This window comes from Coloeus monedula (assembly GCF_965178545.1).
Source record: "Coloeus monedula genome assembly, chromosome: 10".
Classification (NCBI taxonomy): Eukaryota; Metazoa; Chordata; class Aves; order Passeriformes; family Corvidae; genus Coloeus; species Coloeus monedula.
In genome coordinates, this window is record NC_138790.1 from 8,520,436 (window position 1) to 8,534,790 (window position 14,355).

Sequence of the window (14,355 nt, forward strand, 5' to 3'; positions counted from 1 at the left end):
GTTAGTGTGACAATCAGAACTCTCCTCAAAATCCCCCACTTCAAGACATGAGGGCAGAGCCCTGGCAGCTCTGGAAGAGCAAACTCCACTTTGAAGTCACTCTAAACTCAAACGTTTAGCACCTTTTTAAAAATGCTTAGCATGCTGGGCCATCACACTCTCACTTGATGGTGAGATCATTATTCATTACTCAGGTCATCAGTTATTATTATTATTAGCTCAGAACAATGATATGGAAGCAGAAGCCTGGCCCAGAGCCCCACAGTGATTATGGGTGAGGCAGAAGAAACAAAGCTGTGCTGGGTTTGTGTGGGATCACCTGCACAAATTTGCACTTGTGCAACACCTGGCTTTTCTACCCAGGCCTGGGCTCCCACTACTAAGATATGAGGAAAGAGAAGGGGAAAAAGACAGAAAATATAGTTGGCACGATCTGCCTTGAGCCAAATTCTGGACTCACTGGGGAGTTTTGCTTAATTAAGCACTATTTTCTTGTCAGCTCTGAGAGCCTCAGAAATTAAACTGTTCAAGTGACATGAGCTGATTTCTTAGACCTGCTAGTGACCAAATTATGTAGAGTACTGCATGAGATTTCAGGCTCAAGAAGATAATTGCCTGCAGCCACAGCCATCACATTTCATTCAATAAGTGAATCTTTACCATGAACATTCAGCAGGGGAACAAACTGTGCTTCTCGGCCCACAACAGCATTTCACACAGCACGTAAGTCCTCCTATCACTGCGCCCTGGGACAGGACACTGGAGCAAAACCAGGACAACCCCTGCAACCAAAATCTAACTCAGCATCTGCTTCATCCCATGCTCCAGCCACTAACCCAACAACCTACAGTGTAGAAATGAATGACTCAAACTGATATCTGGTGCCTCCATGTTAATCTTCTCCCTTAATAAAGTGTCTTTATTAGTTTAGCAATCTAAAAATAACTGGCTGCATGATACTGACCAACCCTTATCAAAACATCTGCCAGCCCATCTAGCTGAAGCTACCCTTTAGATCATGTGCCACAACTTCAAAGCCTCGTGCATCAACTCAGTAATTGTAACATTGCATCTAAATATTTAAGCTAGGGGCTGGTAGTCGCGTGTCCCATTTACAGTCAGCATCTGTCCTCTAATTCCATTACAGTACAAAGCAAAAATGTTTCCCAAAACTCACAAACAGGAAAAGCATCACACAGCTAGAGAGGCAGCAGCAGCTTGAACTTTTGAGCTGCTGAGCAGGGCTTTTGTGCTAAGGTCCTTTTTTTTTCCTATCCCTTCAAACTCCCCACATACACACACTAAAATAGGGGTGGTGCCGAAATTGTATTAATGTGAGCCTCAGGCACACAGAAAAAAAGAAAAGAGGAAGGGGAGGGAAGGGAAGGGGGGGGAAGGGTTTGGTCCAAGATGAAAGTAAGAAGAAAATAAAGGAGGCAATTTAGTCTGCTGTAGCCTGAATTGCTCTCAGTACAGCCAAGGGTAGAGGCTTGGGATGAGTAGGGCCCTTTTTGGACGGGTGCGCATGACTGGGGGAGGATCCGCCAGGACAGGGCCCGGGGGCCAATTCCGCTAGCTGGGAACAGAGGCCCCCTTTGAGGCCGAGCGGGGGGGGGGTCCCGGCCCCGGCCCCTGCCCCAGCCCGCTCGCAGCGGGCCCAAGGACCAGCTTTGCATCACTGCAGTGCTGAAAGCCACTGGTTCCTGCCAGAAAACAACAACTATTTTATGAAGGGGGGAGCTATCAGATTAGTCAGCAAACCATGCCGCACATAACTCCCACCAAAGGTACAAGCAACTCCCTCTTCTGTAGTGGTTACGCTAAAAATAAGCCCTGATGTGCCACATAAAGGCACAAAACTTTCTCATATTCTTTATTTATGGTTTGTGCCTTTAAGAAAAGATTATCACACATGCAGAAATATAGATATGCTATTATAGAGCTATCAGCCTCCTGATACACACTCTTACAATCAAGATTTCTTTAAATATATACCCATAATCAGGGTTGAGGGTAACACCAGCAGAAACACTGAAATACAGCACGTACAGAGTTGCACATGCGTTATCTGTAAACAGTGTGCGAATCACATGTAAGTATCCAAGAAGAGAGGCTGAAACAGAATCACACCCAGCATACAAAAGCTTACCTACACATATACATGTGGTCGGAGAAATCCCAATGATACACTATCACACATTTTCAAAAAACATCATGTTTCCATTCTCTCAAATTCCACTCTGCTGTAAATACTCCCTGAATCTTGAATTAGCTACCATTAAAATGACAACTGTTCTCCTTATCTTTGGAAAAAATGCCACTCCTTGAGCCACCCGAAGGCCCAGGCGAGGAGGGGATTTCAGGCAGCACCAGCAAATGTCCAGCACTAATGTGTGCTCCTGAGCAGAAGAGCCATACTTTGCTTCATGCTCAGCCTTGGGAGTCACTTTCTGACCGATCCCGTAATCTTCCCTGGCACCCATGCTCTGGGATACCTCAGGCCCCCAAGGGCAGAGCTACAAAAGGCTTCCCTCTGTAACATGGAGCACTCACCATTGAGCTACCGCCTGAGGGTTTTGCTGTGCAGCACACAGATACCCTTTGGACATTCCGCAAGCATCCCGGGTGTCAGAAAGGGCATCTGAGATGTGCTGCCAGCGGGCACCCTCTGCCACACCAGGCATCATAGCCAAGCTGGTGGGTGCTGGCAAATATGATCCTGCAGCATCAAAATCCTTCGGAGCTCTGCCAGTTATTTCAGTAAGAGAGCAGGATGATTTTTATAGATGGAGTGAAATCAAAGATCCTCAGCTGGCAAGGGGAGTTGAAGTAGAACTTTTTTTTTGTTGGTCAGACACGAAGTAGTGGTGGGCTTCCTTTATGGTTATTTTTTTCTTGTAATGGTCTCAGTGCTGTGCAGTCCCTATAGTATCGCACTCCATGCAGGGCATGAGTATGGCAACAAATGTTTTCTGGAGCAGCAGCACAGTCGCACTGCAGCATCCCAGCCACTCCAGTAATGAGATTAAGCAACAGCTTGCTAGTCAGGGAGGGGGAGCAGGCGTTGCTGTGGGGAAGAGCACACTCTCTTTCACACTGCCAATCCTTCCCAGCCACTGTCACAGAACAGATGGGATTACCAAAGCTGCCGTTACCACAGAACTGTCCGGTCACGTTCACGCAGCAAAAACCTGCATGCCCAGGGCAGGAGAGGGCTATACTACCCTATGTAATCAAGGGGAAAATTGCTACTGATTGAACTCAAAACAAACAAAATAAGACACATCCACAGAAAGTGAAGGAGAAGGTACATCAGGAGGTGGAATGCAGCCTCCTCATAGAACTCTGCTGGGAGGCACTAGTGAGCCCCTGTTGCAGCAAGGCACCACTGGCCCCAGCAGTTTTCCTGCAAGAGTTTTGGGGCTCCCCTGGGCTGCTGGGAGGCAGCCACGCACCCAGACACTGACTCATGATAAATCAGGAGCCCCACTTTAAAGGGCAGACTGTCAAAGAACAGGAAGACTGTTTCAAAGTGAAACAGAAGGATGGGTTATATTGATAACAATATTTTTTCTCTTGCTGTCTCTATTAAGCGCTCTTTGTTCCATAAAGCAGTGATATTATCAAGGCTTACTATCTTCTGTTTCTAATCTCTGTCGAGAAATTCAAGAAGGCAGCAAAGCTAGATATTTAACAACTAGGGCACTGAATTTAGCTATTTTTGACCTTGGTGTACATCCCTCTTGGAAAAATCCTCTGTTGAGGGAGATGCTGGAGTAAACTCTGGACTGATCATATGCGGGCAACTACACCAGGCAATCAAACTGTTCCTTCTGGCCTTAAAATCTCTAATTTTGCCAGCATCTTCTGCATGTTTGTATTATACACATCTTTGCAAACACGGACACGTAGAAGATGAGACTTCCCTGAAAGTTTTAATAACAGTTGAAAACTAAGTTTTAGGAGGGTTTAGGGGTTTGTTCCAACAAAACAAGGACATATTGTACTGTCAAAGAATGGATTTCAGTTGTCCTTGAATGACACCGGCATCCCTTGATGCCTAGAAATGCTATAAATATTTTCTCTCTAAAAACAGCTATTTTTTTTTCCACGATGGAGAGTCCATAAAACTGCATGGAGCATCAGCTATTAGGGGCTCATTGAATAATTCATCCCTCATTGCAAGCCCATAATGTCTTTTCTCAGCCTTTTGTGGGGCTGTTTTCTCTTCTTTTCTCCTTGAATTATAAAAAGGTTGCCTTCTTTTGTTCACATCAAGCTGCTGCTAGCTGAAGCTTTGTCTGTGCAAAGCCAAAGTGTGAGTTTCAATGGACTCCCCCCTCTTTGTTTTCCAAGTTCATCTCCAAGTGTAGATTGTGTATAGAAGGCCTTCTTTGTAAAAGCTGGAAAAGTTGTACAAATGTTTGACCAGCTCATTTGGTACTTTTGTCTCGCCTTCTCCAGTGCCTGTGCATGTGCTGGGCAGCAACTTCCACACACTACTTCCAGGCATGGCTTCAGCGGGAGCAGCAGCTGTCCCCCCGCAGCAGCCCTTCACCTCCGCCTTGTTCAGGTTGCAACCTCCTCGCAGCCCCTGGCCAAACACCAACACATGCTCTTCCCAGCAGTTTTAAGAGCAGAAAAAACAAAACATGTGGCTCCCTGCCCTGTTCAGACTGCAGAGACTCGGGGTTCCGCAGCTTTTTCCTACAACTGTCCCTTCTATGCAGCTGCAGCCTTTTGCTTGGCTTGGGAAAGGAGCCCCTGCATGGCTATGACGAGGGGCTCTGTGATCGCTCCAACCCTCCCTGCTCCCTGGTTATTGAAAGCCAAACTAGCAGTGACTCCCATCTTTGTTCCAACCTCTGTGCCATTCCTGCACACTGCAGGATCGTTCCGGTGGGGGAATGGGACACGATGGGATGTGGCAGCCAGGCTGTCAGAGCTCACTCCTTGCCCTACACCTCCCGCTGTGCTGGCCCTAGGACAACCTCTGGGAGAATGGGAGTGATAGCCACCAGCAGCTGGGACTGGCACTGGCACTGGCCCATTGCAGGGCTCCACAGAGAGCAGGGGAAAACAGGACTTTACCTCTTTCGCTGAGGATGCCATCAATGCTGTGCTTGGCCTTCTTGTCGCCTTCCTCCACCTCCTTTCTTTCCAGCTCAGCCTCCTCTTCCTCACCTTTCCCAAACTTGCTCCGCAGGATGCGGCTGATGGAGCTCACTTCAGGGGGGAAGTGCAGAGCTGTGACCGCCTCGTCCCCAGCAGCTCCCCGCAGCTCTCGGGCCGAGCCGGGGAGCTGAATCCCCCATCAGTGCCGCTGGCTCGTATCCCTCAGCCACTGCCAGTCAGGACTTAGGGAAGGCAACTACCCACTCCGGTCCCCGAGGTGGGTTTCAGGGGGCACCGTCCTGCACCACGCTCCAGCGTGGGCACAGCGGCTCCCGAGAAACTTTCTTTTCCCCGAGCCCGCACAATGGGTGATAAAAACCCGCAGACACCACACAAATACTGCTCCGGCTCCATGTGCCCCCCATCCCATCCCGCAAACAACCGGCAGGCACGGGGAGCTGCTCCCCATCTCCGGCTTCCCAGCTCCGTGTCTCCGGCAAGCCCCGAGCCCTCCTGCTGCAGCAGCCCGGAGGGGACAGCGGGGAAGCATCGGGAGGAGGAGGGGTGGGGGATGCAGTTGCAATTTAATTGAAAACACCCCGCCGAGCGCAGGAATCCTCCCGGGACGCGCCAGAGGCACCGCATGCTAGCGCCGGCTGCTCTGTGGGCACCGGTCCGGCCCGGGGCTCCAATCCCGAGGGGACGGGGCTCACCCTGGTACCGCGCTACCCTCCCCGGGCCGCTCCCGACCCTCCGGGACCCTCTGAAATCCCCGCTCCGTACCTGACGGCACCGTGTTGCGATCGCACACCCCGTCCTTCAGCAGCTTGTCCCGGATCTCCCAGCTGAACATGCCGGCGTTTTCCCGCTTGTATTCCTCGATTTTCTTCTCAACATCCGGCGTCGTCACCTGCTTCAGTAAAGACAAGGAGAGCGGGCACAGTCTGTAGGGCCAGAGCCCCAGGGTGGTCGGAGCCACCCGCGCCGTCGTCAGCGAGAGCCGACACTGGCCCCACTTAGAAAAGCCGATATTAAACACCCGAATGCGGGAAGGGTGAAATAAGAGGGGACACAGAAGTTAATAACGGGCCCGCATAAGACGAACACCCTCTGTGTTAAACGAAGCGTCCAAGAAAATCCTGGGAGGCTACCGCGAAGGTGGGACAGAGCCCTCGGCAGGGAAAGCCCTGAATCAGGCAGCACCGGCTGCCGTGCGGCCGAGAAAATCCCAGGTCGTGACCAGCGGAGGACTCCGGACAACGAAGCTCCAGGTCAGTAAAGTTTCGGCTGAACAAAGTTTGCAGCTCCGAACAAAAACCAGCGTAATAAAAACGCGGAAAGATTCGAGTACCGGTATTTTTCTTTGGTAGCCTCGTGATTTGAAAATAAAGCTAAAAAACAAACATAAAGAACGATCTCCAGGCTGACAATAACATTACGTTTGAGTAACATGCTTATAAAAAATTACCTCTACTCCTAACACCGAAAGGAAAAGTTCAGGCATCAGTTCACTACTTTAGAATAATCGGAGGCTTGGGGGGGGGTTGGAATCTAGCAACAACTTCCAATAAAAATTCAAGCCTTTACTTCGCTTTAGTGGGAAAGAAAAACTGGAGGAGGAGGAAGAGAAGCCTATTCTTGGGAAAAAATTTAGTCTCCATTATTGTTAGCGCAAACTTTTCGTTAGCGTAGCTATAAATACACGCAGCTCTAGAGCAGGGAGAAAAAGTAAACAGCAGGAGAATAAAGAGACAGACAGAAATACGGGTCGTTTTTTCGCGCTTTCAAAGAAACCGAGGAGGGGCCGATCCAGCCGCGCTGGGTCAGCTCCACCACCGGACCAGTCGCGTCCCGGTCCGTCCCGCAGCCCTGAGCCCGCCTGTGCTCCTGCGGGAATGAGCGTGGGGCACGCGGGGCTCTGGGAAGCCAAGCGCTAAAAAAGCCACGCTTTTCGCCCTATTTTCGTTTGAGATTTTTTTAATAGCATTTCCTTAATTAAAAGTATATTATTGCCAAGAACTCACACAATATTTTGTAAAGCCTCGGGAAGTTTGAGAGCAACAGGCGAGGACACAGCTAGGGTGCTGTGCCCCATGAGTGTCTGCGCCCACCCCCGGCCTCGCAAGTCCCCTTGGCCCTCCCGGCTGTCGCCGTCCCCACTGTAAACCCCGGTGCCGGCCAGCCCGGGCTATGTCCCGGTCGGACCTCTCTCCCCGCCACTGTGGCCGGAGTTTGCCCTGTTCCGGGCGGGCGGGAGGGGCTCACCTTGGGCTTGCTGCCGCCGATGGCCCCCGGCCGGATGGAGCCCGTCTCCTGGTACCTGCAGAGAATTTTGGAGACGCAGCCGTGGGACACTCGCAGCTGGCGGGAGATGACACAGGGCCTTATGCCATGGTGGGCCATCTCCACTATCTTGTGCCGGATATGGTTGGGTAAAGGCCTGCCATTGATAAACACTCCTCCGAGCTGATTGACTCTGCCCTGGCCTAGAGGGGTAGAGACTAGAAAAGGAGGGAAGGGAGGCGGGGGGGGGGGGGGGGTAAATGGAGTTAACGTCTCTTTCGGATCCTGCTGCGTCTTTTTTGTTGTTGTTGTTTTTATTGGTTTTTTGTCGTTGATTTTCTATAAGGCAACTCACCCCCGCCTGCCCCGCCACCCCGCAGTGCGCCCAGGGCCCGCAGCTCCCGTGGAGACCCCGCCGCCGGCCCGGCGGACAGGGGAGGGAGGAGGCCGTGGGCTTCACCTGTTGCACTCAGCCGGAGCCGGCTTTCAGAGCCCGCCCGACTCCGGCGGAGAAGGGGGAAGCGATGCGGGAAGGCCGCAGTGTCCCCGGCGGCGCGGGGGCCGGCCCCGGCTCGGCCGCCCCGGGAGCGGCGGGGGGAGCCGCCGCAGCCGCCCGTCCTCCCTCGGGCAGGGGCCCGATAGTCCCCGGCACTGCAGGGCCCTCGCACCGCCGCTACCTTGGTTAAGGGCGGCCACTTGCAGCGGCCCGGTGCCACGGCTCTAAACTTCCTTTCGATTCGCATTGCCTCTATTTGAGTTTAATTTTTTTTTTCCTAACTTTTACCCGAACTTTGAGCTCCCCAAACCACCACCCTCCACTCCACTAAGAGAGCCTGGGCCGGCTGCGCTGCCGACCTCCCAGTCGGTTCCTCCCGCTCCCGGGACGGGCCGCTCGCACGGTACGAGGCCGGAGCCGCCGGCTGCGGTGGCCCGAGCCGTGTCCGTCCTGGGACAAATCCCTGCTCTGACAGCCCAGGCACGAGCCGGGCGGCTGTCCTGGAGTCCTCCGTGCGCCAGATCTGGCGGGCCGGGGGGGCCGCTTTGTTCCGGCGTCCCGGCACGGAGCGATTATCCCTTTCCCGACCGGGAGCAGCACAGGCGCGGCCTTACCTTCCAGCGGGAACCCGCTGCGGGGATAGTTCTGCCCGGCCCCGGGGCGCATCATCCTGGGGACAGCTCCGGCCAGAGTTGTCATCGCGGCGGCAGCGGCCAGCAGGGTTATATCCAGGTGAGGGCTGATCTAGGGGAGACCTGCGCTGTCAGCGGGCCCCGCCGAATCAGGAGCGGTCCAGGAGGGGGTGGGGGATGCCGCCGAGGGGCGGGGAGGAGGCAGCTCCGCCGCTACCCCTTTGTCAGTGACCCGCGCTGCCCCGCACCGGGAGGGCAGGGGCCGGGCGGGAGCCCCGCCGGGCGGCGCGGCTGGGCGCGGGGAGGGCTGGCGGGCGGCGGGACGGGGGGCGGCGGCGGTGTCCCCGGTGCGGCGGGGAGCGGCGGCCGCGGGGCCGGGAGCATTTATCGGCTCCGTGCCCGGCGCGGCTCGGCGGCGGCGCCGCCGCGATTGGCCACCGCCGTCCGGCCCGGCCGCGCCGCCCCCGCTGATTGGGCGAGCGGCGGCTCTCGGGCATCGCCCCGGCCGGCGCGACGGCGGCGCGACCGGACCGGCACCGGCGGCGCGACGGGACCGGCACCGCGCGGCTCGGCTCGGCTCGGCTCGGCTCGGCACCGCACCGCACCGCACCGCACTGCAGGACACGGCACGGCCCCGCGCTGAACCCGCGGGCAGAGCCGTGCTGGGCCCTTTCGCCGCAAGCAGAGGGCGGCGGGCCATGGGGATCTACCCGATGCCCCGACGGCCGCCCCAGCCCCGGGAGAGAAGCACCAGCCGGGGAGGCCTGGACATCGCATCGCTCAGGATCCCGTGTCACTGCGGGACTCCGCAGGACAGCCCCCGTCTGGCTGCCATGAAGCGTTTTTTCTCCTGGCTCTGGTCCCCGAGAACCAACAGAGGGGTGGGGGGAACAACCTTTTTCATTTTAAGGAAAAATGCTTCTTCCTTTATTCTTTCCTTTTACTTATTTACTTTGAAATCTAAAGTACTACCGAAAACTCTCTCCGACCAGAAGAAATATCTCTGGAGCAAATGATGCTTACGGTTTTGAAAGCAAGAGCTGCCAGTGAGATCTCCGTGGGGATGTCTGCCTTTAAAAACCGGTGGGACAAGGGTGTCGCTGCGTTTCATGCGTGTGCGTGAGCGTTTATATGTGAGTGTGTATGGGTGCGAGACGGTGCGTGTTAAAGCCTTACTAACAAGCGTTTGTTCCCAGGAATTTATTGTAGTATTCAAACTAAACTGCTGGAAAAATAAAAGAGGTAAAGTCTGCCTCGGAGCTGGAGTGCCCACAGCAGGATATGACGCCAGGAGTGTTGTAAAGACTGTCTGTCCTTAGAGAAGGTACCATTGTGCACGGCCTTTTATTTATAACTTGGTAAGTGCCAGCAAACTCGCCTCCTTTACACTCCGAAGTGCCAGCCCGGCTTTCCACAGGGCTCTTTATTTGCAATCGTCTATTCAGGAACTGTCACTCCCGAGCTTCAAGTTATTCAAGACCTTAATCAATCAAAAGGATGAGAATCGCTCAGGTTTCCTCCTTTGAAATGAGGGGGGAAAGTGTTTTCTGGGTTCCCAGTCCGCGTCCCCTTTACGAGGCGGACGATCGTTGCGGGGCCGGCCCCAGGGAGGGCGGGGGTTCGTGTTATTTAGGCAGAACTTCGGAGCTTCAATAATAAGTGAACCGGCCGCCGAGGGACCGGCAGTAGCACGGCGCGGCCCCCGGGGAAACTCGGAGTTTGCGTCGGGCCCCGCTCCGCAATGGGGGGCGAGGGGTCCGCAGCAGAACCGGCACCCGCTGCACGCTGGGGAGGCTCTAGCCCGTGGTCCCTCTCTCTCTCCAGCCCCGCGCGCCGGCCACCAAACCGAGCGGTTTCCCTCTCTTTCAAATGCGCACAAACAGATCCAAATACCGGGTGCTGCCCGGGAACGCTCCCGCAGCCCAAGGGAAAGGCTGGCAGGAAAAATTCGCATGCTGTGAAAGTCAGCGTGTATTTCACGAAGCGTTTGTGTTCTGCAAACACCCCGGTGGCCGGAGCTCTGGGAAACCCGTTAGCGAGCCCTATGGAAAGGCAGCCCCGTGAGAGATGGGCCGAGCCGGGCGGTAGAGCGCCTGCGGCAGCGCGGGAGTGCCCGGGCCGGCGGCCCCGCCGAGCCGGGGTGGCAGAAGCCGTGCGGCCCTAGCCGTCGCTCCACAAACGACGCCACGCCACTCGCCACTCGCTTTTACTGGAGGAAGGAAGTCGGTAGAAATGTTATTGGAAAAAAGGGACGAAACTCCTTAGGGTTTAATTCGCGGCGGGGAGCAGGGCCGCACGAAGTGCACCCGGCGCTAACAGCATCCCCGTGGCCACCTCACTCCCCGCCGGTACCACTGCGGCTCCGAGCATGGGAGCAGAAACCCTTCCTACCCATCGCGATGGGTGCCGTTGTGACGCTCGAGCCGTAATCCTCGTCCACGAAAGGAGAGGCGCGAATGCGGACTGCCTCGACCCCTCATCCGCCGAGGAGGAGGAGCGGAGCCCCTCATCCCGGCAGGAGAGCCAGCCTGGGCAGTGGTTTTGAGCTGCTTCCCCCACCACCACCACCCCCCCCCCCCCCCCCTTTAACGACGCGCCTTCGTGTGCGTGCCGCGTGTTTTTGCGCGGAGCCAGTGTCGCTCCCGGGGCAGCCCCGGCAGGCCCATCCCGTGCCGGCCCTGCCAGAAACCGTCTCGGGAGCTCCGGAGCCGCCGCTGCTCCCGGCCATCGTTGCCGGCCGGCGATCGGGGCCGGGGCAGGGGCAGCCTGGACGCCTCCCCCGACAGGGCTGGTGGCTCCCGCAGCAGCTCCAGTACCCCACTCCACGCCCGGCCCCGTGGGGCTGCCGTGGCCCTTGCCACCCCAGCGCGTCCCCATAGCCCCAAAACCGAGCCCCTCTTCCCCAGGACAGGCTCCCGGGCCGGGCTCGCGTGGACGGCAGTGGAAAGCGGTGTTAAACCCACCTAGTCTCGCCCTCGCGGTCCTGCGCTACCAGACACCGAGTGCCCCGCGATGGAACAGCCTCATCTTCCCGCACGGGAACTGTGAAAAATTCAAGGCAAAAAGATTAGGCACGAATGCCTGTCCCCACTCCTCCCTCCCCTCCTCTCCCCCACCCCCATATTACAGTCCTTTAGGCCAGCAGAGATGATTTCACGGTTTTCCAGTGGAAATAGCTAAAAACGCTCCTGCTAATTACAGAGCTCTTCCAGGCCAGGTGCACTTTTAATTGGATTAGTAAGTGCTCTATATTAAACCTGCAGCACATCAAATGGACAGTGAAAATTAGAGCTATTAAGAATACAGGCAATCATTTCTGAACGATAAACAGTGTTGGTCTCCCCTCTATTAGAAATAAATCAATTACACTCTTTCCGGCTTTGCGTGCACAAATTCATTTCTCATACGGGTTTTGAAGCGAATTCCCCGGCTCTTTCCAAGGGAGGTGGAGACTACAGTTTCGTACATAAAAACGTGTGCTTGGAGGAAAACGGAAAGGAAAGGAAAGGAAAGGAAAGGAAAGGAAAGGAAAGGAAAGGAAAGGAAAGGAAAGGAAAGGAAAGGAAAGGAAAGGAAAGGAAAGGAAAGGAAAGGAAAGGAAAGGAAAGGAAAGGAAAGGAAAGGAAAGGAAAGGAAAGGAAAGGAAAGGAAAGGAAAGGAAAGGAAAGGAAAGGAAAGGAAAGGAAAGGAAAGGAAAGGCAGAGGGTAGACATGGAGAGAAAGAGAGAAAAAGAGAGAGAGAAGGAGAGAAAGAAAATCGAAAAATACCAACACTAACAACCCTAAGAACGAACGAAGGAAGTCAAGACTGGCGCAACTATTGAGTATGGCCGCCCGTAACAGCTGTTTCCTACTCCATCCTGCCCTCACCATAAACACCTCAAAAAGCAACCTCTCGGGGCTGCCCGGTTCGGCTTTACCCGCTGCCTAACTGCTTTCCATTCACAGAGGTTTCCCTCTTCCTTCCCCTCCCGTAGAGCGAGCGGCTTTGTCTGTTTGGGGGACTCTCTACCACCCGATCACGGCCTCCCGGACAGGGCAGAGGAGCGTGTGCCCGGCGGGATGCGGAGCTGGGCTTGCGGAGCTGGGGCTGCGGGCTTCCAGTGGCCGCTGTTCCACCCCGAGCGTCTGCTCCGCGTTAGGAGGGTCCTTCCCAACCGCAAGCCAGGCGTGGGGGCATGCGAGCGCTGCCACGGACCAGAGGCGCGTTAAGCCAAACCGGTGTCGACGCGTTCGGACCAGAGTGACCCGCGTAGGACGGCGAGTTGTAAAATGCCATAGAAGAGAAACTTCAGTACTGTTCAAGTAATTTGGGGTCCGTGTAATATGAACGGTTATCGAATCCCCTGCTTCGGGACGGGAAGCGCTGGGGAGTGTCGGGGGGTGGTGGGACGGAGAAGCGGGGCAGGTAGACAGGCGGCAGGTGGTGGCATCCCGCGACACCCCGGCGGCGGCCACACTGGAGAACTGACCGCTCACACGGACAGGCAGCCCCGTACAGCCCAGTCTCACTCTCAGAAACAAGCTCCGCCGTAGAGCCCTCCCAGGAAAGCCGCTCCGCACCCTATTTTCGTACATCACCCCCTCCCCGTTGACGGTCCCAGAGGTGTCCGGGGACGTTACTCTTCCAGCCAGAGGCTGTGAGGGAGCCCCGGGGCAGCCATCCGGGAAGGGCAGCGGGACGCGGCGGTGGGATCAGCAGGACGCGGTGGCGGGATCAGCGGGACGCTTTCCCGGTCGCCGAGCTGTAAGGCTGGGAGGGAAGCAGACCCCACCGCCGGGTTTAGAAGGGAAAAGTACCCTCTCGGACACCTCCCCCGGCCCACAGAGCACCGCGCTGCGGGGGCAGCGGGCCACCCGAGCCCGCAGACTCCTCAGTGGAGCGGGCAGGAGGGGCTCGCTCCTGGGCTGGCACCTGGGCCCAAGCCTTAGCAATAATTCGAAACAAGTAACCTAAAGATTAATTATCTTTAGTAGGTTTTTTTAATTTTTTTTTTTTTTTGGTGGCAGAAACATAATACTATTTGGCAAAAAAAGAAATTACCAGCAAAGGGCCGGGGAGATTAACATTTGGAAACTTATGAAATGTAATCTGCATATCCAATTGATTCCCAGCATATCAGTTGAAAGGATAAAGATGTGTATCTCCATGATGGATATTGCATTAATAGGCACATAAATAAAGGTTGAAAAGTCATCACTGGAAGCTTTGAACCTTTTTCCATCTCTTTTATGTGCCATCCGCACGTTTAAGCACCATCTTTTTTTTCTTTGTTTTTTTCCTTTTCGAGTTGTTACATTCTCATTAATTTACAGCCACAGTGCGCCTGGCAGTCGGAGAAGGGGCAGGTCAATACGAGAAGAGGCTCTGTAGAAGGCCAGGAACAGGGGACAGAACACCCGAGATCCCCCGACCCTAGTCCGAGACCACTTTCGAGCTCCGCTGACCGGGCCGAGGGGAAAGGAGGGCACCCTGCCTCTGCCACTCCTGAGGAAGAATTTCCTCCGAGGGTTTAATCCTCCGGGATCGCCTGTGCCAACACCACGGAGGGAAGAAGAATCTGGAGGGTAGCGGCAAAGCGCTTCCATGGCGGGAAGATCCGAAATAGAGCTCATCGCCGGGGCCCCGAAGGGGGCCGTGAGAAGGAGCAAACAAACACCCAGGGGATGGGAGGTGGTCCCGGGAAGGGCCGAAATCCATCGCCCCGTAACCGGCGAGGCTGCCCACGGGCGAAGGCTGAAACACTTAACCCTACAATTGGCTCACTTTGCAGCACCGGCCGCCCTCTGTCTCCCTGTAAACTAGCAATAAATACAACATGTATTTCA

General features: G+C 55.2%; 1 protein-coding gene across 2 annotated transcripts in view; it reads right to left on the reverse strand.

The window, feature by feature from the left end:
- Window positions 1-8,833, reverse strand: part of PAX3 (paired box 3) — a 74,895-nt gene extending 66,062 nt beyond the window's left edge. For both annotated transcript variants that reach the window (XM_082288298.1, XM_082288297.1), the window contains exons 1-4: window positions 8,509-8,833; window positions 7,381-7,616; window positions 5,899-6,025; window positions 5,092-5,226 (exon numbers count right to left, since the gene is read on the reverse strand). In XM_082288298.1, coding sequence (XP_082144424.1) covers window positions 5,092-5,226; window positions 5,899-6,025; window positions 7,381-7,616; window positions 8,509-8,593 — 583 coding nt within the window. In that variant the 5' untranslated portion in view covers window positions 8,594-8,833. The remainder of the gene's footprint in view (window positions 1-5,091; window positions 5,227-5,898; window positions 6,026-7,380; window positions 7,617-8,508) is intronic.
- Between the last annotated feature and the right edge of the window lie 5,522 nt (window positions 8,834-14,355).